The sequence below is a fragment of the Camelus bactrianus genome, chromosome 3, assembly GCF_048773025.1.
Source record: "Camelus bactrianus isolate YW-2024 breed Bactrian camel chromosome 3, ASM4877302v1, whole genome shotgun sequence".
Taxonomy (NCBI): Eukaryota; Metazoa; Chordata; class Mammalia; order Artiodactyla; family Camelidae; genus Camelus; species Camelus bactrianus.
Window position 1 is genome coordinate 99211056 of NC_133541.1, and position 26605 is coordinate 99237660.

General features: G+C 48.7%; 2 protein-coding genes and 1 long non-coding RNA gene across 7 annotated transcripts in view; 2 read left to right on the forward strand and 1 right to left on the reverse strand.

Annotated features, from left to right (window-relative positions):
- Positions 1 to 5514, forward strand: part of UBE2D2 (ubiquitin conjugating enzyme E2 D2) — a 46499-nt gene extending 40985 nt beyond the window's left edge. The window contains exons 6-7 of the mRNA XM_074360758.1: positions 3054 to 3147; positions 4590 to 5514. Coding sequence (XP_074216859.1) covers positions 3054 to 3147; positions 4590 to 4635 — 140 coding nt within the window. The 3' untranslated portion in view covers positions 4636 to 5514. The remainder of the gene's footprint in view (positions 1 to 3053; positions 3148 to 4589) is intronic.
- A 1549-nt stretch (positions 5515 to 7063) lies between these two features.
- On the reverse strand, positions 7064 to 26155 carry LOC141577092 (uncharacterized). 3 transcript variants are annotated; one of them, XR_012505657.1, is made up of 3 exons: positions 25761 to 26155; positions 25345 to 25612; positions 7064 to 8029 (listed from the first exon to the last, which is right to left on the reverse strand). It is a non-coding gene; the product is annotated as an uncharacterized LOC141577092 (long non-coding RNA). The 3 variants fall into 3 exon arrangements; XR_012505656.1 differs by having other exon boundaries at positions 7067 to 8011; XR_012505658.1 differs by lacking the exon at positions 7064 to 8029 and adding an exon at positions 24415 to 24584.
- The window catches only part of CXXC5 (CXXC finger protein 5), a 34217-nt gene continuing 31873 nt past the window's right edge, over positions 24262 to 26605 (forward strand). The window contains exon 1 of one of the 3 annotated variants that reach the window (XM_010971729.3): positions 24262 to 24396. The gene's annotated coding sequence lies outside the window, so the exon portion shown is untranslated. The other 2 variants (XM_074360755.1, XM_074360757.1) reach the window with 2 other exon arrangements.

Consider the following 26605-nt stretch of genomic DNA (forward strand, 5'->3'; position numbering starts at 1 on the left):
AAAAGAATATTGATCCTTACAAATACTGTGGAAAATTGTTTGAAAAAAGGAGAAAAGAGATAAAATGTTATACACCGTAACTTGAGTTGTATAGAAAGTTTGTTAAATAGGTAGGAAGAACTAGTTTGGGTATTTGGGTGGTGAAATTGGTGTATAAAAATATTTTTATTTTCTACTTTATTATTTCTTTAATGTATACATTTATACAGGAGACAAAATAGTTTCTTAATAAAGAATACAAATTCTGGATTCCACTGCCTGTATTAGGTTCTCAGCTCTCTTATTGAATGAGACTTGAGACAAATTAGCTTCTGTATTCCTCTGTTTTCATCTGTAGGATAGGGATGATAAAAACTACTTCATCATTATTATGAAGACTAAAAAGCAGAAACACATAGTTAACTGTTTCCTGTAAGCACCCAGATAACTAGGATGAAGTCACTACTGTAAAAAGTATTGGGTATTTGTCAAGTTATTACTATGATAAGACTTGTATACTCCTGCAAATTAATTTTATTTGGTTTTGGTTTTGGGTTTTTGTGCTATATAAATTTTTTGAAGGAAAAAAACTCTGGAGTTAAACTCTGAGGCAAAATGCAAACAAAAATCAGAGGACCACATTTTTAAAAATTGTGACTGAAACAGTTTTACAGATAAGTGGCCCTTTTCTTTTTGTAGGCCTCCTTGCAAATCAAGGGCTACTTGTGAAAGTGTTCATATGCCTGTTGTTGTGATTTCCTGGCCTGGTTGCTCTTCTTTCACCAAGTAGCAGTGGAAATATAAATCTAGATATAAATGAGGCCAAGAGAGGTGGGACTCTGTGTGTGTGTGTGTGTGTGTTGTGGGGGTAGGGGGTAGATCTAAATAGGTGAAATTGTTACTACAGCTTTTTTTTTTTCTTCCCCTTCTGTGCCTGATGTGCATTTTTCAGTTATTCTAAATCATACGAGCTGTTAGTTTATTTGATTTATTTATTCTATCTGGATAGCTATCTTTTAAGATACCTGCAGTAACATTTTGTTGAATTTGGTTGTATCAACATACCTAGGTTTAATGTTTTAAAGACTCTTGTAAATTGATGTATGGGCAAGCAGTTCTGTGAAAGGCCTGAATCCTCTGTGTGTGTTAATTATCCCTTTGATGTAGTCTGTTTTCGAGGGCAATAATTTGGACTGAAATCCCCTCCACTTTGAGTACATATAGGTAAGAGATCTAAATATACAGAAAACTTAAAGGAAGCAGATAAGTGTACCATAAAACCACTTGATTATATATTTTTAGAATCCAAAGTGACCATAGGTTATGACACTAATGAAAATGGATATGTACTGATGAAGAATGTACATATATATATATATATATATATATATATATATATATATATATATATGAAAATTTAGTCACTTCAGTGAAGTCTATGTAAGCTGTAGAAATAGAAGTTATTCTCTTTATAGAGAAAGACAGTATATAGTACATTATAAGCCAAAATCAATTTTCTACAAAGTGAAGGAACTAAATAGTGTACTAAGAATCTTTTACCAGGTCCAACCAGATACCATCCTACCTTCCTTTCCTGGAAGGAAAATGATGAAAGTTATTTCTTTAAAATTTATCTTTTTAAATTTAGCCTTATTGAAATAGTTGTAAGAGTAAGCAAAAGGGAATTTATAACAAATACTAATATGGTAGTATGTCAAATTTTAGGTTGAAAAATCAGTTGTGATCCTGCCAACTTGATAGGCCAGACAAGTTTCTTATTTCTATAGTCAATAATTTTATGAACATTCAAAAATCTATAACTCCCTGTTGTCATTTCCAGGAAATACATGAAATCTTTCCTAATTGCTGTTAGAATGTTCTGTGCTTGAAGAGGGCATCAGGTGATACACCTGACAATGGGAAGAGAAGATGTTCTGGGAATGCCACCTGCCAGAATTGTGGGCAACAGGAATGAAGAGTCAGAAAACATCTTTCTTGATGTTTTTTACTTTCCATATACTCTTAAGGCAAGGAAATAGCTTTTTTGTTAAAAACTGAATGATAAAGGGCGTGTAAAATTTCTTCGCCTCTCAGAAGCCCTTAATCTCTGTAGGATAGATTTGATAGGAAAATGAATAAATCCTTTTCCTGTGGAGTTTGATGTTTTGGGAGTAAAGTGGGCTCTGAATCATTGTCTCTTGCTATAGAACATTAGAAGTAAGATAGCTGAGTTCTGTCAGCATCAGACTAGAAAGATTGGAATTTATTTTAGTATGTCAGGGGCCACTGGACTTAATGTAATTAGTGGCTTTGGCCTCCTCTTTGCTTTCAATAAGGAATACATAAATTAACAGATTTGAACAGAGGAAATTGTACTGTTGCGATTTGTCTGCTACATTCCGGATTGTCACTGAAGAAATAGCTTAGATAAGATTCTAAATTGTTATTGACAGTAATTTGAGACTTTAGTTAGACATGTGTTGTATCCTCTGTAATATGTGTGGCCACCCTCATTTGGAAGCAAGTACTGGCCTTTATGTTCTTAGACTAAATTGTTTTCAACTAAAAATAAAACAAATTCATTACATCTGAATATAGTACCTGCCATTGAGAAAGCAGTGATTGTTGGATTTCTTAGTTGTCATTTCTGAATAAGAGCATTCAGTAGTGTGGTTGTCTTTGGAATTCTGAAAGCCATTTATCTCTAAACATGGGCATCTAAAAATTGAACTTTGGGGTATGAAAAGTGTTATTGGTCTAGAATTTGGAAAACCTGGATTCAACTTCGGAAGACCATTCCATTTTGGAAGACCTTCTAATTCCACTTACTAACCAGGGGCATTGGGCAAGATACTTCACCAGCTTGGGCCAGCTTTCTTAGGAGTTCAAGCACAGAGAAGTCTTAGAGTCTTTGTTGATTACTGTTACTATAAAATTAGGTAGAGCTTACAAAGCTGCTCGGCACTACAACATAAATAGATTTTTAAAATTTTCTCTTGTGTTGCCATTTCATGTTTCTTTCAACCTTTTTTGCTTTTATCCTCTACTAAAGGATACGTTTTTTTTCATTCTAGTACTCTTGTCCATCTGTTCTCTGTTGTGTGATCCCAATCCAGATGATCCTTTAGTGCCTGAGATTGCTCGGATCTACAAAACAGATAGAGAAAAGTAAGTATTGTCTCCAGACAGAAGAGTATCTGTGGTAGGGTGGAGATGTTTGTATTTCAGCGCTTTCTTAACTAAGGGCTGAGTATGGGCCAGATACTTAAAATGAAGTCCTAATATACTCCCTCAGGGACAGAGAAGAGGAGTATTTGCATCAAGTATTGCTAGATGGTATCAAGTAGATGATTTTAACTCTAATTGTTTCATATGACTTCTACTGTCTAGAAAAACTTTTCTACAATGTATTTTCCCATGGCTTTATGTCTTCTGCTTGGCTTTTGACATATACAAAACATTGTGCATCAAGAGCCTGTTTGTCTTAGGTAGGTATTTGTAAATAAACGGGAAAAGGGAATTGACTTTTCAACCATTTGGAATAATCTAAAAAAGAAGGTGAATAAACACAGCAAGGCATGAAAGCTCCAAATTTCCTTTAAAACAAAACTTGAGGTATAATTTACATATTTTACAATTGTATTGTGAATTATTAAAGAGTGGTCAGGATATCAAAAGAGATAGTAACTGAAAGTGTTGTAACCTTTTTTGTCTTGTGTATTATTCAGTAAGATTATAGGAGGAAACAGATGGGAGATAGTAATTTTCTGAAGTTAAAATATGAAGGATTAGAGAATTATTTGAATTATTGGATTAGAGAGGTGTATAGATAGTATATTTTAATGGAGCTCCGCTGGGAATGGGAGATTCTAACAGCAGTTGGTTCTTAGTTTAGTTTTGTCTGTGTTTAGGTCTGAATAGTATCTATAGCTATGTATTTTTGGCTGAATTCAGAAAAAATTAGATCATGCTTTTTTCTATTTGTGAATTTATTCACCATTCTTTTTGATTAGGAAGCTATTTTGTCCAATATCTAGAATTATGAGGCTTTTCCCCAGGACATTGTGGTAGTAATGTTCAGCAGAACATTTTTAAATCAAAGAACTAGAGAGCCTTTTGCCCTACTTATTTTACTGCTGAAATATTCTTCTGGAGCAATAAACCCATTCATTTTAGCAACTAAATTGTTAAAATAAGTTCTGCCAGCACTATTTGTTTTATTGATACAGGGGAAAGTATTATGTCAATTTAATCATTATTATATGATTTCAAGAACCTTTTAATGTAGAATTATATAGTATTTATTGTACTCCAAATAATAAATCAAGGGTTGAAGATCTTGTCTTAGAAATTTGTCAATCAAGTATAGACAAAGGGTATGCCAGCAAATGCTAAAATTTAATCGAAATCCTCTGTTAGAAGCAGTTACAGGACATTTTCCACTGTCATTGAATAAACATTTATTAGAAATTTGAAGTAGATAGATGGCCTAGCTTGAATGTACTATAAGTTATTCCCCTCAAGTTACTAGATGGGATAACAAATGAAATCTGTTGCTTTCTAACTGACTCCTCACCTGTGTTAAGCCAAGCTTCTCTTTGTGTGTACAGGTACAACAGAATAGCTCGGGAATGGACTCAGAAGTATGCGATGTAATTAAAGAAATTATTGGATAACCTCTACAAATAAAGATAGGGGAACTCTGAAAGAGAAAGTCCTTTTGATTTCCATTTGACTGCTTTCTATGAGCCCACGCCTCATCTTCCCCCGTGCACATGTTTACCTGATACAGCAGTGCTGCGTGTTGTACATACTTGGAACAACAAACTAGAAATACTGTACTTCTGTACCAACATTGCCTCCTAGCAGAGAAGTGTGTGTGTGACAAGCCAGTTCTCCAGGCATAACCTAGGTGTGAGATTTAAAGCTTCCCGTATTGACTTAAATTTGGATAACGGCAAGGTGAAGGGGTGGTGGGTATGGTGTGTGCTTGAAAGGGGAAGAAAAGCTCCACTGACCTGTAGGAGATTGTTTTTTAAGTGGAATCCTATTAAACTCAAAACAGTTACGAAAAGCAAGGCGAAGAACATGAAGCTGTTTCTGTATTCATTTTATTCCGAAGGACCTACGTCTTAGGTGAAAGTTATGACCAACCAGATTAAACTCTACCCACATCCTGTATTTTAAGGTCTAAGTTTAACTGGTCAACATTTAAATGGATTGGAGCTATTAGTATGTGAAGTGTGATGGGCTTTGTTCCCAACTCTTTTACATCTCCCCACCCTTCATCCTTCAGCCCCTCTTTCTCTCTTCCATATTCTTTGGTTTGTATGTGGTTTCTCAGTTAATACATAGCTAATAGCTCTTATTTTTCTTATGTTTTTAACTGCTTAGGTCTATCTGGATGTAAGGGTGAAAATTCATTTGATGGAAATACTTGTGTATATTTAAAGACCCAATTGCTCCTCTGGAGCTTGTACGTTCAAGAATGATTAATCTGTGTAATAAACTGATTACTACAGTCATTACATATAATTTTGTGTGAATAGGCTTTTTGATTTTAAGAACTTTGTCTAGCTGAGATTAATGGTGCAATCCCCCCCCCCGAAATGTTTTCATTTATAGTGGTTGCATTTCAAAATCACAAAACAGTTCCAGTTTACATAGCAAAAAGGATATCTTGAAAGTAATCTTACTGAACAGGGTAAGGGCATAAGCTTAAAAGCATTTTCATGAAACTTTTATGTGCAGTATTCCAGGAACATGACTGTTAAACTAAAAAGAAATTTGCTTTATTATTGAAACTAAGCTACATTTCACCAAAACCTTGTGACATTCCTTTGGTGCATAGGACAAAAAACAAAAGCATTGATTGCTATTTGGTAAGTTAAGCTTCTGTGATTGTGATTGTAAAAGAGCAACATTGACCAAACCCGGGAAACATGAGCACAATCTTGTATTGGAGAGTCTACATAATTACTTTGCACTAACATTGCAGGATGTTCATCCAGTTTTAAATTGTACTGTATGTGGCTTTTTGAAGTCTTCCCTTGACTCTAGTAAAATGTAGTTTGAAACTTGTAAACAACTGTGTTTGCCAGAACATCAATCGTGTGAACTAGGCAAGTTACCTTTTTTCCCTCCTTCTCCTAATCTACTTGTAAACCAGGCCAGCCTGAAAGGCATGGCTGATGCTCTCTAGCCATCAGGTTGTTTCAAATGCACCTTAACACTCTTGCACAAAACTTGAGGAATAAACGTCCGCTTCTTTTGGTTTTAAACTTGTCTTATCTGTCAGTGTCACTACTCATCTCAGAACTAAAGTGTGATACCTGAAACCTCTTAAAGTGCTGCATTTTAGCTGCTGGCTACTTTGGTTAGCATTTCTAGCATCCTTGACCTTGCAAAGAAGATTTGACTGTTAATAGTTGTGGGGAAAGGAGTTAGAATTGAGATCTAACCTAAAATTACCCCGCATTCTCAGTGTCATGGGTAAGTGGGAATTCATCAGTTTTGACTGTTGACCATGAGTTAGTTGCTCAGATCCTGAAAGCCCCATTCTTTGCCATCTTAGAGAACAACTAGCTCATAACCATTTATTAGATCATAATGTAGATATTTTCACAAGAGTGCTCTTAAGTATCTTTAAGTGCTAAGTAAAAGTCATTATCCTGGTGTGCAGGTGTCAAATGAAAGGGTTTGGCTGGTGACAAACAATATTAGGCCCTTGAATGCAGTTTGGTCTTGCTCATTTGAATATGGAGCATATTTGGTTCAGTCTGCGTACATATGCCTTGGCCAGAATGAATGCTTAGTGAGGGAGGCCACCTTCCCCACTCTCAAAAAAAGTGTGTCACTCAGGATGGTTCTCATCTGGGATCACATCGCTTTTTACAGGAGTATCCCTGGCTTGATCACATGTGAAAGCTTGTTTGCAGTAACCTTGATTATCTTGGTGAGGCAGTGGTTACAAGGAAAGTCAAGTGTATGGGTTCCCTTTGTTTTGCTGCTTAATAACATGGAGTACTTGATTAAGTTACAGTTGCAGTCTCTTTTGGTAAAAACTACATGATTTTGGATATGTGCACACTCTGTTGTGGGTCAAAGGTAGCATTGTCTCACTGGTTTCTATACATTGGCTAGTACAAAGGCTTGGAAAAGGAGGACTGTTGGGGTGGGGAACAGCTGGGAGGTCTGTAGAGAGAAGGGTAAGGTGGTGGTCAGAGAGAGGGGCCCATGTTCTCAGCACCTAGCAATTGAGGCATTCTGTTTCCACTTCCAATTGCTACAGTACTCCACTTTTTGAGTCATTCCTCGTTGCCTCAACAAGTTATTTTGAGCCCTTGGTAGGTTGTCAGGAGAAATGAATTATTTCTAAACTGCAGTTGGAATGCCTATAAACTGTCCTTTGTCTGCAGTTAAGGTGAAACTGTGGCTTTTGTCTCAGTCTGTTGTACCATACCCTTAACCTTCAGTGTCTAGGTTTTAATAGAAGAACTTTCTTCAGTTCCTAGGTCTTCTGAATTATGAACACATCTTGCCTTCCTTCCTGCTCAGGAATAACCATATTTATTACCCTTGCAGAAAATTTTTACAGTGTTAGGGACCCATCTCCTTTTGATTCTCTTTATTTTCAAGTGATGGGTTATTTTGGTGGGTGTGATGTTATATAAAAGAAAGCAGATTTTTCTTGTGATTTAATGTTGGAAAACATAAATGCTGACTCAGCATATATTCACATAAAACTTTTTCCCTCACGTTCACAACTCAACAGATTGATAAATCCAAAGGAGCTGTTAACAATCACTAAATGAAGCATACTGTATTTTATTTCAACAGTTTATTCCAGCCTATTTTGTTTTTTATACTTTAAAACATCTTCGTTAGGTTGTTTGATGAGATAGATCCACAGGAAGACTGAAGTGCTTAAGGTCATTCCAGCTTTCAGCTAGTCAGGTTTGTCATGTGGTGGCTCCCAAACATAGAGCTTTGTGTTGAAGAGCCTCTTGGGAGTCTGACTGGGGCCAGGAGTCTGACTGGGGCCAGGAGCCTGGAGAAGGGTTAGGAAAGCAGATTTTAAATAATAAAATAACTGTGAACTGGCAAACTATTAGAGTATACATTCATATCCATCCAAGAAGAGAAAATAGACTTACTTTGAGACACTTCTGGAGCCTATTCCCTATTTAATTTTTTCTTATGTTGTGCATATATGTTGAAGAAACGTGGCTCTGAGTTCTCTGTATTCCACAAAAGCCTTCCTTAAAAGCCTTTTCCTAACCTTAGCCCCAGCTGGTGTAAGTGGTTGGTATTCAGGTCCTGTGATTGTTTCTAGGCCAGTTCCTGAGATGGGCTTAGAAAGAATGAAAACTGGCATGGGATCACCTTGTCAGGGTGATGCTGAAACAAATACGTTCTCCCATTGTTGCCATATTTTACCTTAGCCAATATAAGTAGGAAAGTTCAAAGATTGGGACTAACTAAAGCCTTTAAGACCTTTGGCCTCAAGTGACTGAATGTATGTAGCACAATCACCAGCCAGCTTTGCCCTTTCTCAGTGACTGCTCCTGGGCCAGTTAAGGAAGAGGCATTTTTGTAACAGATGATTACTTTTCATCTTTGAGTTTTTTGTGGAGCTGCACCTTAACCAGATCTGCCTCTTATCAAATGAAGAACTATGTGAATATCTTAGCCCCAGGACAACAGCTTAATAGTTTTCAGTTGAGTGGGGGTTTTGTTTTTAAACTCCTGTGTGAGTTACTGGTAGAATGCCCTTTTCCAGGGCTGGAACTCCTGATTGCCCTACAGTGTACTCTGAAAGCAAATGGTTGATCACGTTTGGAAAGGCCAAAAAGAAGCTACTGTGTGCCCAGGCCAGGTCTCCCGTGACTGCCATCCAGAGAAGAGCAGCACCAGCCTTGGTGAATGTGTTATCTTCCTTTTCAGACTTCTAAAGATGAGTGAGGAGTGATAGCAGCCATTTTCCCCGGTACCTCACTCTGTGCCCTAAGCCACTTGTTCTCCTGTATGAACTTCTTCCTAAGTACTTCAAAATCTTGACTCTTAAAGGGTACTCCCCTGCCCTGAATTGTAGGGCCTCTAGAGAATGAGAGTGAGTCGGGAGGGTTTGGCCAGCTTTCTCACCTTTGAAGTTTTCCATAGGAAATAAGGGTAGCTTTGGAAGCTCCAAAACTGCTTCTTAGTCCTTCGGACTTGGAGCTTTCTAGATACAGTTCCTAAATACAACCTGACGTTTGGCCTCCAGAGCCACCTCAGGGTGAGGGATGTTCTATGCTTCAGATAGTTGGCAAAATCTAGGCTACCCTACCTGACGGGTATCTGGAGCTTCCCCCAGCTAATTAAGGGACAATGCTGGTTAGGTCCTTCTGGGCAGTCTCCCCCTACCTCTAGTCCACAACGCTGCTGTCTTTGAAAGGTGTGGCTGCTTGCAAGGTGTTGCATTAAGTGTTGAGGGAGGCTAGCCTTGTTTTAGGGGGCACCCAGGACTTCCAGTGCTGCAGTGTAACAGAGGGAACCAGGGGAACAAAGTCTCAAACCTTCCAGGAAGTTGGGGTTTTTGGAAGGATGGTTCCAGATCATCTAAGCCTGGCCCTCCTCTGGAGGGGACAAAGAGAGGGCATAACACAAGGAGTGAGGTGAGGTTCTTGTGCATTGTAACAGGTTGTGGGCAGATACTGTTTCCATGATTGTGAGTTTAACCTCTAAGCTGGATAGATAGGGCACTTCCTTTTGAAGTTTTATGTAAATTTTGGGGAGGGAGGCAGAATTCCTTGGTGATTTCTCCTCTGACACACTGTGTCCCTGGGTTCATCCTTGCTTATCTTGCTCCCTGCCACCCACTGACATAGATGACAGATAGGTTCAAGTTTCTATGCCCACAGATGAAAGAGGTGACTGAAGTGCATTTGCTTGGGTAGAGTGAGCTGGCTTCTTGATGGATGCTAGTGCCTGAGTGGCCAGCAGAGGGCAGTGGTGATCTATAGCTGTAACGACCATGAGGTGGGTGGTCAGTAATTCTGCTTGGACAGAACCTGGGAGGGGCTTTTGTTGCTGTGGGGAGGCCTGTTTGGGCTTGGCTTTGTTTACAGTTTAGACAGAATTGACTGGATGGCTCAGTGCCTAGCTCAGTCAGGCTCCCTCATAGACTTAATCACAGTGAAGGAACAGGTTAGTGTCCTAGCCCAAGGCCTGCCAGAAATGTCAGGCCACCAAGCTCCCTTTCCTCCTCCCCATTGGTATAGTACCCATATGTCTGTGTGTAGACAGATTAGTAGGGACCAGACCAGGGCCTGGTTCATGTGGACAAGGGGATCTCATATTTCTGGCAACTCTGGTGCCTACTGTTGCCTTTCCCTAAAGGCAGGTCGTTCCTGCGACTCCAGCCAACGAACCCTGTCTCATTTGCCTGCATATCTACTCTGGGCAGCTGAGATGTGGCTTTTCATACCTAAAGGTTAGGAGCCTAGAGAGGAAGAACAGAGCTGGGGGCTGGTGATAGGGCATAGGAAATGTTCTTCTCTTATCTTTTTCAATCTTATCTTGTGTTTTGGGGCCCCAGACTCCCCACTCTTCCAGCCCAACAGCTGGGAGCCTCTAGGGCCACTACCCGGAAGCCAGCTGCCTCTTCTTGGGGAATTCTCTGAAATTTCAGTCTTGGCCATCTGGGTATGTGAATATCTCCAGATTTGCTGAGCCAGCCAAGTGGTGCACCCCAGGCATAGCTGTGAGAATTAACTGCCACTACCCCCAGATGGGGAAAACTACCTAGGGCCTGTTGGTGCATGGAACCTAGGCTTCAACCTGCCCAGAGACTCTTAAGAGCAGCAGAGAGAGGAGTCCTGGGGGCTCCCCAAGTCCTGCTCTAGTTACTAACTGTATAAGGAATTTTGCACCCAAAGGTTGAGTTGGGAGACCTGAGGGCCCCTTCTGGAGTATGAAGCTCTGAGCCTAAGAAAGTCCCTGGAATAAGGAGGGAAGCCTTGGGTCTAGCCTGGCTAGAGGAGTAGGGGCTGTCTTCAGGGAGAACTGTCTTCTTACCAAGCCAGACTCAGGCAGTAGAGTCAGGGCTTAGGCAGCCCAGAGTAAGGCCAGCAGTCTGGCCCCCAGAATGCCTTGCTTTCTCTCAGGCCTCCCCCTGGGGCTGGTTATCTGGCTGTAGCAGGAGGAATGTGTGCTCTGAGTGGGGAAGGCGGGGGGTGGGTCAGGGTCAGGGCGGAAACCTGGGAATGTGGACTCCCTGCCTGCCCCTGTCCCTGTTTGGAGGGAGGGAGCCATGGAGAATGTGGCTGACAGGCCCCAGGCGTGGGAGAGTATAAGCCTGCCTGTGTGTGTGAGTATGTGCGGGAGGGGGCTGCCTATGTGTGCAGGAACTTGTGAGAGTGTGAGAGAATTGTGAGCATGAACATTCCTTAGTGTTTATGCATATGGGTGTGAGCCTAAGCTGTGTAGCCTTTGAGGAACAGAAGTAAGATCTGGATTTGAATCACAAGTCTGTGACTTTTCAGTTGTATATTCTTGAGCAATTAATTTATCTCTCCTTTGCTTGGTTTTCTCATCTAGAAAATGGGCACTTGGCCCCCAGCCTGGCCTATAGGCAATACTTGGTGGAAAGTGGCCTTATCAAATTAAAGTGTTGTGGCTGTGGATGCTTATGGATTCAGGGAAGTAGGCATGAACAGTGGGACATCTTTCCTGGTCTCCTGTACAAGCCAGAGGATTTCTCAAGCTACTAGGACACCCAGGGACTTAGTGGCCTGTGGCTTACATATCCACTTGCAAATCCTACAAGAATGTGCCTACAAACAATGGGTAGGCATTTAGATGGAACATGCCTTACCAGCCTGTGTGTTCTTGCCCAGGGTTTGTGTCCCTCTGCTTCTCTCTGGGGTACAAAAGAGGAGCCTAACTACCCTTTCTGGTGAATAAAAGCCTGGAAGGGTATGATAGGAAGAGCTGCCTCCAGCCCCTGGGAGTGGAGGTGATGTGGAAGGACTTCCCCCAGCTGTTTCCCAGCCCTACGTGAAGGATGAGGGTAAGGGATGAGACATGGGTGATTGTAGCAGTCCCCACAGCCCAGGATCCTAGCCCATTCTAGGTCACAGGTCAGTTAGTGGTCCTACAGCTCTTAAAGAACGCAGCTGTGGGGGGGGCTGTGCACACACACATGAGGTCCAGAAAGGGGGGAGGTATTGGAATCTTGGCTCAGTAGGCAGGACTTGGGATCCAAGCACAGAGAGGTTGGAAAATTAAGTCATTGTTACACAGCCAGGCAAAACTAGGGAATGTTGGAAGTCTTTCCAGGTGGAACCTTTAGGGGGAGCTCACTGGCTGCAAGGGATTCCTGGAAGCGCCTGGGAGGGCCCAAGCCTTAATTGGAGGAAGTGAGAGCTACAGCCTAGCTGGCCCTACACTGGGAACCACAGGAGTCGCCCAAAAGGGTGTGTTGAAGGAATGAGGGATCTTAGCCTTGTTCCCACACATGTACCCCTGGGAAGAGGAGGGATGTTTGAGATCAGGGGCAGCCCTGTTTCCTGCTTTAGATTTGGGATAAGGAGGGCTTTTTCTGAGGGACCTGGAACTGATGCCTCAGTTTCTGTACATGAAATGGAGAAATGGAGAGAGAGACTGGTTAGGGATACTTACCTGGGAGGTTCTGGGACCCTGTTGTGACTGATCACTGCTGGGTGGGAGGTGCTTTGTGTTCTACAACTTTGTGAGAGTGGCAGGAAATGGAGCCAGTAGCTATGGACTAGTTGAGATGCACCTGGTGAGAGATTGGGGGTGGTTTCCCCACCAAAGTCCCAGAGTGTGTATGGCCTGTGTGGCTGTGTCCTAGGGGAGGTGATATGTGAGGTCACTGTGTGAGAAAGTGCAGCAGTGTGAGTTGTTTGTGACACTTGGAGTCTCTCAGATGTGTGTAATGACAGAACTAGTTTTGCTAGTGGGATGAATCAGGTTCTTGGAGAGGAATGGACCTATCTGGAGAGAGTGATGCTACTATGGAGTTACAATCATTATATTGGTATGACTTAACTGGTATACCTACATTAAAAATGATCCCAGTACCCTCTGTTTTGAGTGCTTACCATGTGCCTGGCCCTGTGCTAAGTGCCTAACCTGCAGTAGCTCATTTAGTTCTGTCAGAACCCAAAGAGTTAATGCTGGTTTGCCTGTGCCACAGTGTTTGTTCCATGTTATATTCATTCTTGTTGGGGGATGTGATATGCTGCATTTGTGTTAGTTGCTGAAGTGCAACTTGTGGCAGTGTGGTGCCCTGTTGTATACTTGGGATCTCTATCCTGTTGTGTTGCCAATATGGGGCACCATTGTGTTCCATAGTGTAAGACCCAGTTTGACAGTGTTCTTTGAGGTGATGGTGATGATGTATAATTTGGCCGTGTGATTTTTTTGCTTTGTTGTGCAGCCAGAGTATGTAACTCAGTTCTGTTGTGTAGTTGAGACCAGCTAGTGGGATGTTATGACTCACTGTGTATTGGTGATGTCGTGGGTTTCTAGTGTAGGATCATCGGTTGTGGTGGTATGAACTAGTTGTGTGATAGTGTGAAGGGTTGTATTGTTATGTCTGTGATCCTACTGTGTGTGTCCGTGGGAACCGTCTGTTTGACCCCTTGACCTCGTTGTGTCATACTTATGTCAGAGACCGATGTGGTGTGCTGTAAGTCCGTGTGGTGAGTGTGCCTCCTTGGTGGGGACGGTGGCCCATCCCAGTCTGCATTGTGTGTCTTTGTGACCCACTGTGCTGCTGTGCCCCTTTGCGGGTCTATGTGTTGTTTGACCTCAGCCGCGGATGCCCCCACCTCTGCCGGCCCTGCTGCCCCTCCCCCGTGCCTCCCGCCCTCGCCTTGCAACGATCGATCGCCATTGATTGTCCCTGACGAGCTGCTCCACTTTCTAGCCAATGTCAGGAGGGGGGATCTCCGCCGCCCTGGCGGTGTCATTTCCACACACTCCCTGGGCTGCCGCCAGTGCGGGCGCCGCCAAGAGCTGGCCTGGATCGCCCGGAGCACGGACCGGACCGCCCACATCGCGCCAGGACGCCCGACGGCGAGGCCAGACCCCTGCCTGACCGGCCTACGGCCCTGCACCCAGGCCCCCCTTCCCCGGGTGGGTGGATGTTGTTGCTACACGAGTTTGAGCTGGCCCCGGTGAAGGGGGTGGCCACAGTTGGTGCGCCAGAGCGCCTGGGTGGGGGCGTAGGGGGCCGTTTCCGGCGGGCGGAGGCGCCTGCAGGCCAACTTTGCCGTGGCCCAAACAGATGCTAATGATTTTCCGGGAGGCGCCGGTTATCTCTGGCCCCAGCCAGCCAGTGTTCGGGCCTGACCAGGCACAGACACTTCCCCACCACTCCCCTCACCCCTGTAACCCCTGCCAAATGACCACCTGGCCCCGAGTGGACAGTGGGGGTGGCAGCCTGCCCCGGGTTCCCCAGAACTCTGGCTGCAAGGGAAAATTTACTACTGTCCATCCAAGATGTTGCTGTTTCTTCTTCTGAGCCCCTTCCCAAAGCCCACCCCCGAATCCGAACAAGGGAAACTGAGGCTCAGAGAAGCCCAACCTAAGGTCATGCTGACCCAGTGCTTGCTGGGCAGAGTCAGCCTCCCTCTTTTAAGGCCGCCCTGTTGGGGACTCACAACCTCCCTGGTCCCCCATTGCCCAGGGGCCAGAGCCAGTTTCCAGGCTCCGGGGTGGAAGTGCTGACGTGGCTTTGGGCAGCTGTCTGGGGCCTGGAAGCAGGGCAGATGTCACAGAGCCCGGGGGAGGAGGCGGCTTCATGGGGAGGGCGGGCAGGGCCTCTAGCCTGGTGAGACACGCCTCCTCCCCCTGGGCCTGGCAGTGTCTGGGGCTGGGGCACAGCCACTGGCCAGGCTGACTTGCCTCCAAGTCTGCTCCTCTTTGTGGCTGCTGACAAGTGCTTTAACCTCTCTGGGCCTCTTTCTTCCCTGTCAGAGCAGAATAACAGCACCTGCTTTGGACGGGTGTGAGCCTCAGATGAAAGCAGAGGTGCTGCTTTCACCTCTGCTGGACACACTGTTCCTGCTGGACACGTGTCAGCTATTATTACTGTTTTTGCAAGTGGGAATTTGGTGTGTCCAAAAGCAAAACTGAGTGCTGAGAGCACCATCTCGCTTCACAGGTCATTCTAGCCAGCCTCCTGCCTTGGTGCCCTTGGCCCTCTGTATTTCTCATGCCTGTCTAGCTTTGTTTCTTCTCATTGAAGTGTCAGCCCCCCTCAGCTCTGCCTGCTGCCAGGCTACCCCCACCCCCTCTTATCGGTGTGGTTCCCTCCTATCTGGCCGCCACATTGGGTCCCTCGAGCAGCACAGCCCCCTGGGAACAGCGATCGATGGGGCGGAACAGCCTCCCTGACAGATGGACCCACGGAGGCTGGGTTGTTTCAGCAGAGCTCCCTAGGAAACCAGAGACAGGAGCTGAGCCACCATGGCTGCCTCATAAATAGAAATGGGAGGGGGCGGAGAGATGAGGAGGAGGCCAGAGCTTCCATCCGGTCTGGGCCAACCCTCTGGGCATGGGCCTGGAAGGGCTGGGCAGCCCCGAGCCTTATTATAGGCCCAGAATCCTCTTGTGGGGAGAGCTCTGTAGAGCTTGCTTGGTAGGTAGGATGTGTCTGAGTCCCCCTCATGGACTTTGCTGGGGCCCCCCACCCACCATGGGCACTTTTTCTAATAAGTCCAGAGGCTGGTGGGTGGGTAGGTGGGCGGGCAGGTGGCTTACCACATTCCTAGGGCCACAAGGGGCCTCTGAAGCCAGAATGGCAGAAGGATCTTTTCAGCCTGTGGGGGTGGGAGATGATGAGCCTTGGCCCCTGTGTGTGTATATCTGTTTGGAAGATGCCTCCTATCTCCCACCTGGCTCCCAGATTAGTTGGGGAGTTCTTCCCAAGGTTTCTCAACCTTAGCACTATTGATATTTTGGGCCATTTAATTCTTTGTCCCTGTGCATTGTAAGATGCTTAGCAGCATCCCTGGTCTCTGCCTATTAGATGATAGTAGTAGCAGTTGTGACAAGGAAAAATGTCTCCAGGCGTTGCTCAGTGTCCCCTGGGAGGCAAAATCAGCCCAAGTTGAGAACCACTAGTCTAACCTCAGGATCAACCCCCTGGGTTGGAAGGGGTGGCTAGGACCCCATGGGAATGCCAAGCAGTCTCTTCAGTAGTAGAAAGGGAAGTTTCCAAAACAGTTCTGTCCCCAGCTGTCTCAGGCGCAAGAGGGTGGGAGACACCCTCCTTCCCCATGGCCCCAACTGTTAGGTTGGAGGGAACCGTGCTTGCCTGAGATGGTAGGGCTTTTGGCGTCATTGCTCAGCTGCACCAGGCATGGTGCCAATACCTTACTGCTGAGACTACATAGCATGGGGGTGGGGGGAGTGGGTGGGGTCTTGGGGGTACGCAGACTGCCTGAGCCAGCTTGAAATGGGGGGAGCCAGCATGGATGATTAACCTCCTCCCTTTCCTTGGTGCCCTGGCAACGTCTATGTTGCCTCCCTCTAGGACAGTGTTGGCCTGGGGTTGAGTTTGGCAGGTCTCAGAGCCAGTGGGGGCTACTGCCTGGAGTAGGAGAAGGATTGTGGACACAAGTCCAGCAGCCCAGCCAGCTGACAGCTGGGCCACCTGAGTGCCCAGCTCTCCCTCCAGGAAGGGGAGGGAAGAAGATACTATAGGCTGACTAAATGGTGACTGAGTCCCCCAGCCCACAAGCCTTTGAGCCAGAGGATTGGAGATGGGGTTCCCTCTGGAGTTATCTTCCACTTCCTGCTCAAGCAGGCAGGCAGGCAGGCAAGGGAAAGTTTTCTGGTGCGCAGTCTCAACTGCTGGGAAGTCCCTACTTATGTCTAACCTACTTCCTCTCCTTTAGCATCCGCCCTGTCTTGGCCTGCATGCTCTGGCCCCAGCAGAGTCAGGACCCAACATTTCAGGTTCTCTGGCCAGGGTGTACCCTTATATGAGGGACGAGAACCCTCATCCATGGGGGAATTTTCAGTCAGAATACAGGTCAGTGGGTCCTTGTGTGAAGGGATGATGGTGCCTAAGTGGGCACAGCTAGGGGATGGAGAGGGGCATTGGTGCCAGCTGACAGACCAAGACCTACAGAGAGCAGGGTTGCCCCAAGACATACTGTACCTAGCACCAGCCTAGGGGGTCCCAGGGTGGGAAGGAGGAAGTGGCTGGGAGGTGGGCGGTGGCTTTGTAACCAGAGATGGGCCAAGCAGTTTGAGGCGGCAGCTTGGGGCTGGGGTTTAAAATAGTGCCTCGGCCTGGCCAGGATCGGGTTCCCGTCACCCACAAGGCAGTGTGGCCACCAGCATCCGGCTCGGGTTTCTTGCCTTTGCTGATGGTTTGATGGAGGAAGATGCTACCCACTGCAGATGGGCATAAGAAAAGGGGTCCAGGCACCGCCACTCCAGTCCCCTGATCAGGCTATGGCCTGTCTCTCTCCTCCACACCTTCCCCCATAAGACAGATTGCCCCAGCCACATCCCCATGTCCCTCCTATTCAGTAAATATTTAACACCAACCGAGGGCCAGGCACTTGACAAAGCTTGGAGATGAGTAAAGCCTTGACCCTATCCCAGGCCCAGGAGTCCTGGTCTCCAAGAGGACACAGAACGGGGAAAGTGATAAGTATTCAGCAGAGACCCTCCACTGATGTCCTAACCCCACCCTGAAAGTCCTAGGCATGGGGAAGGCAAGGGGCAGAAAGACCCCCACAGGCTGCAAAGAGGAGTGTTAAACCTCAAATAAGCCTTCCAATAAAGATGTGGCTACAATGGGGAGAGGAGAATGTCCTCTCAAAAGCTAGTTATCATCTGTGAAAACTCCCCAGGGTGATTCATTTCCCCACATTCCCTGGCCTGCCCCTTCCCCCAAGGCCAAGCCCTCAAAACAGATCTGAGAGCGCATTCTGGTCCTTCTGTGTTCAAGTAGGGTGGCCACTTCCTCAGGCCAACCTAAGCAATAGGGGAAGGGGTGATGGGATATGAAGTGGAGTATCCCCTCTTTAGTTTTTCAAAGGAAGTAGGTAGTTCTAGTCCTGCCATGCCATTATGATGTTGGAAAGTGAGAATAAATAATCAATAAAAAGTTCTGTCTAACCATAATCCCTCTGCTCCACTCTCCCTTGCTAGAGAGCCTCTGGGCCCCTAGGGGCAATGACAACCTTTGGGCAGTGGCTCTTAGGGCTTGGCAGGTAGAATTTCTCCCCACTTTCCCCTCCTTCCCCAGCCATGGGTCTGAGTGGGAGGAGGTGACACAGACGTCCAAGCCAGCGCACGGCCAGGTCTCTTCTCTCTAACTGGAGCAATGGCCAGAGCTCATATATATCTAAAAAAGCGTCTTGTATATCTTAATGATTTCTCAACAGCCTCTGATTGAAGCATGCTCAATTTAGCTGTGCCGTAAGTAACTTTTTATACTTCCTTGGGGAATCATTTCACTTATGAATCTTTTCTGAATCTGCAATCTCGATTAAAAGTTGATTTTTTTTTTTTTTTTTTTTTGTCTCCATCGCCTCAGCTTCGGAGATGCCTCCCTAGCGAAAAGGGTGGTAGCACCATCAATCTTCCCTCATTAGCCTGTCTGGGGCAGGAGAATTCTTCCTGAGAGGTGGAGGGAGCAGCAGCCAAGCTTCCCCTGTGGTAGCACCAAGGGCTACATGACCTGAGGGGGAGCTGCCCTGGAGGAGGGGCTCACAGAGGTGGTGGGGGCATTGCCAGTCTCCTGCCTACACTCTCCCTTACTTGCCTCATGTCAGCCCCTACACAACAGTGTTACACTTGGGGGATTGTCCAGCCTATTCTGCCTTTAGGGTGTCTCCTCACACGCAGCTTAGGAATTTGAGAAGGAGACAGAGAACCCTTCAAGGGTTCATTCAGCTTGAGAGCACAAAACTGGTTCAAATCCTGGCCCTGCTCCTGTACAGCTGCCACAGCCTGGGTAAGTCACTTCTCCTCTCAGAGCCTCAGTTTCCTTATTTGCAAAATGATGTGATTGCTAAATAGATTACCAAGCTGGTAAAGGGTTTAGCACAATGACTCCCGAAAGGCAACCTTTATTATTTCCCTTGAAGGACCCCAGTACCAAGAAGCAGGGTTGGAACAATGCTGAGGGTCCTATCCCAATTCTGAACAATATCAAATAATTTTCCTTAAACCATTCATTATCTAGTCCTGGTGACACCCCTTCAGGTGAAGTGGGTGGGACTGGCATAGTTATCTCCCTGAGAATTAAGGTCTGGTAGGGTTGGGATTTGCCCAGGGGCTGCCCCAGGAGGCCCACCCTTAGCTCCTGACTCTCCCCTAATAGGCAAAGGTCAGGGCTACAGTAGTAAGGCTGGAGGGCGGACTAGGGTGAGAAGCTCTGAACTTACAGAAAAGGGCCTTCCCCACAGAGGCTCTCTCCACTGTACCCCCCACCCCTGCACCTCCCTCCTGATAGTTGGGGGAGGGATTAGTCCAGGTGCTGGGACTTCTGGCTCTGACCCCTAACCTCTGACTTCTGGCTTGGGGTGGGCTTTCTAAGTGCCAGATCATGACTGGGGGTGGGGCTGAGGGGACCCAGCAGCAGAAGCTGCTCTGGGAGTTAACGATTTACGAGAGGCCCCTTCCTGAGGCCTCCCTCCTCACAGGCACGGCAAGGCAAGCAACCCGTGACTGCCCTGACTACCCAGGCGGCTAGACACAGAACCAGTCCCGCCAGTTCAAAGAGCAGTTCATCCTGGGCTTACCCCGAGGCAACTGCCTGAGCACCCCATTCTCTGGAGTCTGAAGAGGAAGGCACAGTAGGGGTTGGTAGATGGGGTCTGGTCTGAGGAGAGAGGCTGGGTCCTGTTTTCTAAAGTCTCTGTGAGGGGTATTTAAGACCCTGCTCTCCCTTCTGAGGCCAGATCAGGGAGGGGAGGCTGAGCCCCACCACTCCACCTCCAGCAAGTTTTCTCTGTATCCCTCCACCCTAGCCTGTAGATCTTGGGCACTTTCAGGCCAGGCAGGGCTCCCGTCCCTCTGGGCCTGGTCTGGGGCCTCCCGGTTTAGGATGCTGTGGCACCGCCTCCCCCAAAGCCCCATTCAGTTATCTCCAGGCTCCTCCCTCTTCCTGACCCTGGGGGTCTTGGAGCCACAGCTTTGGCCTCTGGGAGCACACAGTCCCACTTCCCTAGGAGAGACATTTGAACCATGATTGTGTCTAGAGAAGTCAAGAGTTAATGTCAGGGGCATGACACCCTCTAAGCTGTCCCACTCCCTTTCCCCCTCCACATATGAGCTGAGTTCCCTGTGCCTGGCCAAGAATGGGGCTGTCTGGTTGTCTCTGGCATGTATATAGCTGTGCCTGGTCAAAGGGAAATACAAAGTTTAAGTGTGTGTGTTGGCCTCCTCTCTGCTCCCTCCCACCTCACCCCAGAGTCATTTTGTTCTGGAACTGGAGTCCCCCTTATGCCCTCCTCCCCTCCCCCCTGTTTACACTGCTCAGGGCCAGGCTAGGCCACCAAAATGACTTCTTAGGGATGGGCGGACCTTGGCCTCCTAAGAAACAGACCTGGCTTTTCTGAAATTTCCCTGTAGTTTCACAGTTTTCTTGTCCCTTCAGAGGCCATGGGGGGAGGGGTGGGACCTAAGGACCAATTGTCAGTATGTGAGCACTGAGACCCCAAAGGCCTGGACCTATATCAGGGCAATTAAGCTTCTCTCTTCCCCTGCCCACATTTGCACCCCTAGGCCTGCTCTGGGATTTAGGCTGAGTTCACAGACCTATGTGACCCCACTGAAGACTATCCTGCACCCTGCCCTGAGGTAGGGCTCCAAATGCCCCAGCTCCCATTCTCTGTGATACAGGTGATGGAACTGCGGCCTCAGGAGAGGGTAGACGTTAGGCCAGACTCTGGATTTGCCATCTTTATTGGAAACCCTAACTCCTCCACTCCTCTCCATGCAGCCATTCCCAGTCATTGGATGTTAATCAATGACTGACATTAGCTGATAAATGGTAGTTGTGGAAAAGGTAAATTCCCTCAGACAGGGCAAAGATTTAAATCCTGGTTTTGCTACTTTGCAACATTAAGCAACCAGAGTCTGAGGATTAATAAGCATATTCACAGAAAGCAATTAGTGTGGTGCCAGACACATAGTAAGTGCTCACAAAGATGCTGGCTACAATCATCACTGCAGTACCTACTCAGTCCTAGGCTTCAGGCAGGTAGGAGACTCTCCCTTACCCGCAAAGAATTTTTCTGGGTGGTGGTAGTGAGGGGACAGGGAGACAGATGATGGACAAATAAAAACTATTTGTGTGCAGTGTGGTCACTGTGGCCATAGGAGGGGACAGAAGAGGGGCCCCAAAGCCAGACAAGAGTACAATGCTCTAAAAAAAGGCACCTGGCCAAGGGAGCTAGGAAGACTGAAAGATAGTTCATGACCTACTGTCAAAAGAGGGTAACAATATCTGCCAAAATGTGGTAGCTTTTTCTAATTTGCACAAAGTCTGTTTTGGTGGCTTTGTAGATATGGGCCAAACTGAGGGAGGGAGTGGAAGAGAAGGTTCCCAGTGGAGTGATACATGCTCTTGGTCTTTAGTATTTCATGAGGTGAGCTTGATTAAGGCCCTTCTGGGCAGAGGGGACAGTGCATGCAAAGCCATAGACACTTGAAGGGGAGTTTTGAGGTGTCTGAGGGGACCACCAGTGTTGGGTGGTGTTGGTCGGGGGGGCTTAGGAATGCAGAGAGAAATAGGACCAGTTAGGGAAGCCAGGCCAAGTCAGGGAAGGGGCTTGAGCTAAGCCCTGTGGACTCTGAGGAATCACTACAGGATGTGAAACAGGTGAACCCCCGGCAGGTCTGTATATGAGAAGCCTCACTAGGATAGAAAATCTCAGGAGTTAGGAAAACAACTTTGGTGCCAGTTTCACTTCAGTTTCCCCATCTGAAAAATGGGATGATACTACTACTGGGGCTGATGTAAGGATTAAATGAGATAAGGTACCTTAACTGTTTAGCTCAATACCCTGCTCAGGGTAAGGGCTTTGTAAATGCCAGCCATGGATATTATGAGCAGGAGCCAGGGTACTGGCCTCTACCCTCATTCCTACCCAGAAGACAGGGCAGGTGGGTGCAGGGCTCCGTCTCCCCCAAGGGTATGAGAGATTTATGGAACTTACACCTGAATCTAAGTTGATTGAATAACAATGTGAAACTCAAATTCTCCTTTTTGGAGGGAATAGTGAACCAGGATTCCTTTGCTTCTTGTGGAAGGGGTTGGGGTTGGAGGCTCACATCCCCCAAGGCTAGAGACCTTCTGCCCAATCCTTCCTGGGTGTCTTGTTGCACTTGTTATGGTGGAGAGCTCTGTATGGATGGTTTGCACAAGACATTTCCTGCTCATGTTGCATTTTCTCTGCGGACCATTGTGCCACTCTCCTCTCTGGTTCCCACCTGGAGTGGATAGGTGAGGGTCTCCAGTTCTTAATTTCCAGGAGAAGAGAAAGACTCCAATAGCCACCCTCTAAACTAGGTCAGGCATATGCCAACACCCCTTCCCTGAGAAAGTCACCACTGGGATCCCCTGACTCATCTCCATCATAGCCTGTAGCCCCTTGGCTTTTGCACGCCTGAGTCAGGGAAGGGAGCCGAGGTCTCCAAAAAAAAGTGGTAATTATCAGTAATTCCCTAAGGTGGAACTATTAATACTTCCTCTCCACACCCCCCTCCCCAGCCATGAATCTCAGCATGAAGCTTTTTCTAGGTATACAGGGCCTGACTCTGCACTCACCCTAGGGTTTGGCAGCCCTGTAGGACTGAGTTTCATTTTGGGGATCCTAATCATCTGAGGCCTAATGCTGACTCCTGGGGAACAGATCCCCCTTCACAGTCTGGGTGGGCCTCAGCTTCCCCAGAAAAGGTAGATGGTGGTAAGCTAAGTGGAGATGCTGAAGCATCTAGGCCTGGGACCCCGCTTCCTTTTTCCTTGTATGGTCAGTGCCCAACACAGTGCCAGACACTTAGGGTGGGGCCCAGAATATCTCTCTTTAAGTAGTTTAGGGGTGATAATCTGGAGGTGTTCACTTGTCCTAAAATTGTGTTCCCAGAGCAAGTACCTTGCTTTACTCACTCAGTATCTTTGTTCGGAGTGGCCTTGGGGAAGGTTGCTAGAGAAAAGAAGAGAGGCTAAGGGCCTCCCCTAGGGAGCCATCATTGGTACATAGTTAAGGGAGGACACTTCTCAGCATTTGTGGAAGGAAGGTAGGGGGTGTCCACTAGAGAGTCATTCCCTGTGTGGCCTGGGAGGCCAGGGGTGAGGGGAGTGGGGAAGTAGAGAGACAACACATTCCAGGTGAACTTTCCCCTCTGACACCTCCCTCACATCCCTATCCCCTGGCTGGGTCAAGGTCCCAAAGCCAAACTTAGAAGGCTTGTAGGGTGGGTGCCAGGGGCTGCTTCCAGGAGACCCAGGCCCTCCACCACACAAGCAGGTCGCACAGAGAAGGAGAGGAAGTAGCGAGGTGGGAGCTGGTTTCACTTCTTCCACTGCGACCACTCCTGTAGCTGGAGGCACCCTGGTCGCCACCGCAGTTAACTCCCTGTTATCTGGGCCCCAATCGGTCCCAGGCTGTAACATTTAATCCTAGGCAGACTTCCCCAACCGACCTCCCCGTCTCCGGCTAGGGTCTCTGGTCTGGGAGCTGTTTTCTCTCTCGTAGGGGAAGCACAACCCACTCTCACGAATAACAAAATCGGAGAAACTTTCTGCTTTGGGATTTTCTGCAGTTTGGGATTATATGAGTGAGCCCACAGCTTGCTCTCTGGGTCCCTGAAGCGGTGAGAAGACATCTGCAGCCCTAGGATTAGCCCAAGCTGGGCAGATGGAGGGGGCATTGAGTGACGGGGAGGATATGCAGGCCCAAATCTGTACCCACTGGGCTTTTGTTCTCTCTTTCAGTCAGTGTATATAGAGCGTTGCTCTGTGCTAAGAACTATTTCAGGCTCGGAGTTCACAGGCCACGGTCTCGGGACACCACAATGTAGTCGCCTGAGCTCCAGGACACAGGACTTGGGTGCCCCAAGACCGTGGTGTAGGAAACAAAATGTCCTTTCACGGATCAGTTTCCGCATCTGTGGAATGGGGACAGGGACCGCTGCACACTCCCCCCACCCCCCATTTTTCCCTGGGAACTAGAGCCCACTGAGTACGGGGAAAGCGCTCTGGGAAGGGTGGAGTCTTTGAACAAGCTTCAGGCTCCAAGAGTTCTTGGCTAGGAGTTCCCGGCCCTACGCACACCTGAGCTGAGGGGCGCGGCCAAACCCTCCCTACTGGTTCTCATAGCTTCGCGGCCGGCTGAAGAGAGGGGCCAGAGGGATGGCGGATTTCCCCGTAAGGTGGGTCTCCAAGCCTATGCACTCCTCACAAAACACGAGGTGTTTTTTTGTTTTGTTTTGTTTTGTTTTTTTTGTAAAGTTGCGGGAATAGAGGTGAAGACGGTGAGCGCTGGGGAGCTGAGCCTGGGCCGACCTCGTCGGAGTGCGGGGAGCTCGAGGCGCAGTGGCTGCGGCTCCGGCCTCAGAGCCTGCGGCGTCCAAGTGGCCAGAACAGCGTTGGAGGGAGGCGGAGGAAGGAGGGAGGGGAGCCGAGGTGGTTGTAGAGGAGGGGGGGGGGGCGGGAGGAGGAAGCGTTGAGTCCGGTCCGGGTTTTGCCGGCAGCCCCCGGGCAGCGTTCAGAGCTCCTGCCCGGGCGGGCGCGCGGCGGCGGCGGCAGAGGCGGCGGAGCCTGAGCGGGGATGTAGAGGCGGCGGCACTGGCGGCAGCAGAGGCGGCGGCGGCGGTGGCGAGACCAGGCGCCCAAGCTGAGCGAGAAGAGCTGCCGAACCTTGTTCTCCGAAGCCGGGCCCCGCGTCCCAGCCCTGCCCAGCCCGCGCCCAGCCATGCGCGCCGCCTGCTGAGTCCGGGCGCCTCACGCTGCGCCCTCCGCCAGCCGCGCCGCGCTCCGCTCGGGGGTGATTAGTTGCTTTTTGTTGTTTTTTAATTTGGGCCGCGGGGAGGGGGAGGAGGGGCAGGTGCTGCAGGCTCCCCCCTCCTCCCCGCCTCCGGCCAACCGCGGCGGCGTGACTCCGGCTCCGGACCCGGGCACGGCGGGCAGCTCGGCTGGAGCGGAGCGCACCGCGGCGGCGGTGCCCAGAGCGGAGCGCAGCTCCCCGCCCCGCCCCTCCCCCTCGCCCTCGCGGCGGCGGCGGCAGTGGCGGCTCGGACGACTCAGAGAGCCGGTAGGTGTCGGGCCACGGCCCTCCCCCGACCCCCCCGGAGGCCGGCCCCCTCCCCTTCCCCGCCTACCTCCCTCTCCTCCCCCGGGGCCCGGTGCGCGGCCGGGGCCGGAGTTCGCTGCAAGTCGGCGGAAAGTTTGGCGGCGCGGGCTCCCCCGAAGTTCAGGTGCGGAGAGCCAGGGACGGGAAAGGAGGGGTCCGTGTTTGGGTGGGGCGGGGGGCGCCCGTAACCAGAGTCCCGGAGTCCCGGAGGCTGGGAGCCCTAGCTCCGGTGATCGTTCAGTGGCCTCTGCTATACTCAAGCCTCCCCAAGCCGCAGTCAGCTCGGTCGCAGATCACTGAGTTCAGACAAAAAGAGGGGTTTTAGGGTCGGGAACGGAGGCTTGGGCGCCGTTGATTGGGGCCGGGGCTCTCCTGCGGGGTACCGTCCCCTCCCCAAGTACTCGAGCTTGAGGGTGCAGGGGCGGCTGGACCCCGGGTCCTCACCTCTCGGCGTTGGGCGGGCGCTCCGCCTGCGGGGGCGGCTGATTGGAGATCTCCGGCGCGCACTCCCCCCAGCAGACCCCATTCGCAGCCCTGTGTTTTGGGGGCGATGATAATTGCTCGTAAGGCCCGGGAGCACGCGTGGCTGAGCCTCCGCCTTCACTTAGCGAGGTCGACGGCCACTTCTACATTTACCCTCCGGCTCCTCACTCCCGCTGCCCGCGGGGTGCCTGGCGGGCTGATCAAGTTTGACCCTTTTTTTCCCGTCAAGTATCACTCCCCCCACCACCATCACTCCTCCCCGCCGCCTCTGTGTCTCCCTTCCGCCCCAGCCTTGGGGAGTCTTCCAGGCTGTCTCCCAAGCCCCGCGTGGCCAAGCAGCATGCAAAGCCAGGAGGGAGAATGGGGGTGTTCCTCTAGCTGCGGAGCTGTGGGAGGCGGGTGTTCCAGACGCCTGCCTCGCTGCTCTGGCCCCAAATTTACCCGTGAAGTTCAGCCCCGAGCCCCCCTCCCCTTTACTTCCCCAGAGCGAGGGGCTGAACCGCCGCGAGAATGTGTTAATTTTCTTGCTGGGGGAAGTTGTCCTCGTCCGGAATGGGCTGCTTTCCGGCGGGGAGCGCGGGGTGCGCCTTGCTTTGTTTATTTGTACGATCAACAAAGTGAGTGACCCCAGTTTTTAAACGGGGGGCCGCCTCCAAGACCTGTCAGAAGAGCTGAAGCGCCCAATGAGGGAGCAAGATCGCTTTTCTTCCCCCGACAGGAATTAGAAGGGGTGCGCGGAGTTGGGCTGGTGCCATGGGCTGCAAGGAGGCACCAGCATATTTGGGGGGTTCTGTAGGGACTCATCT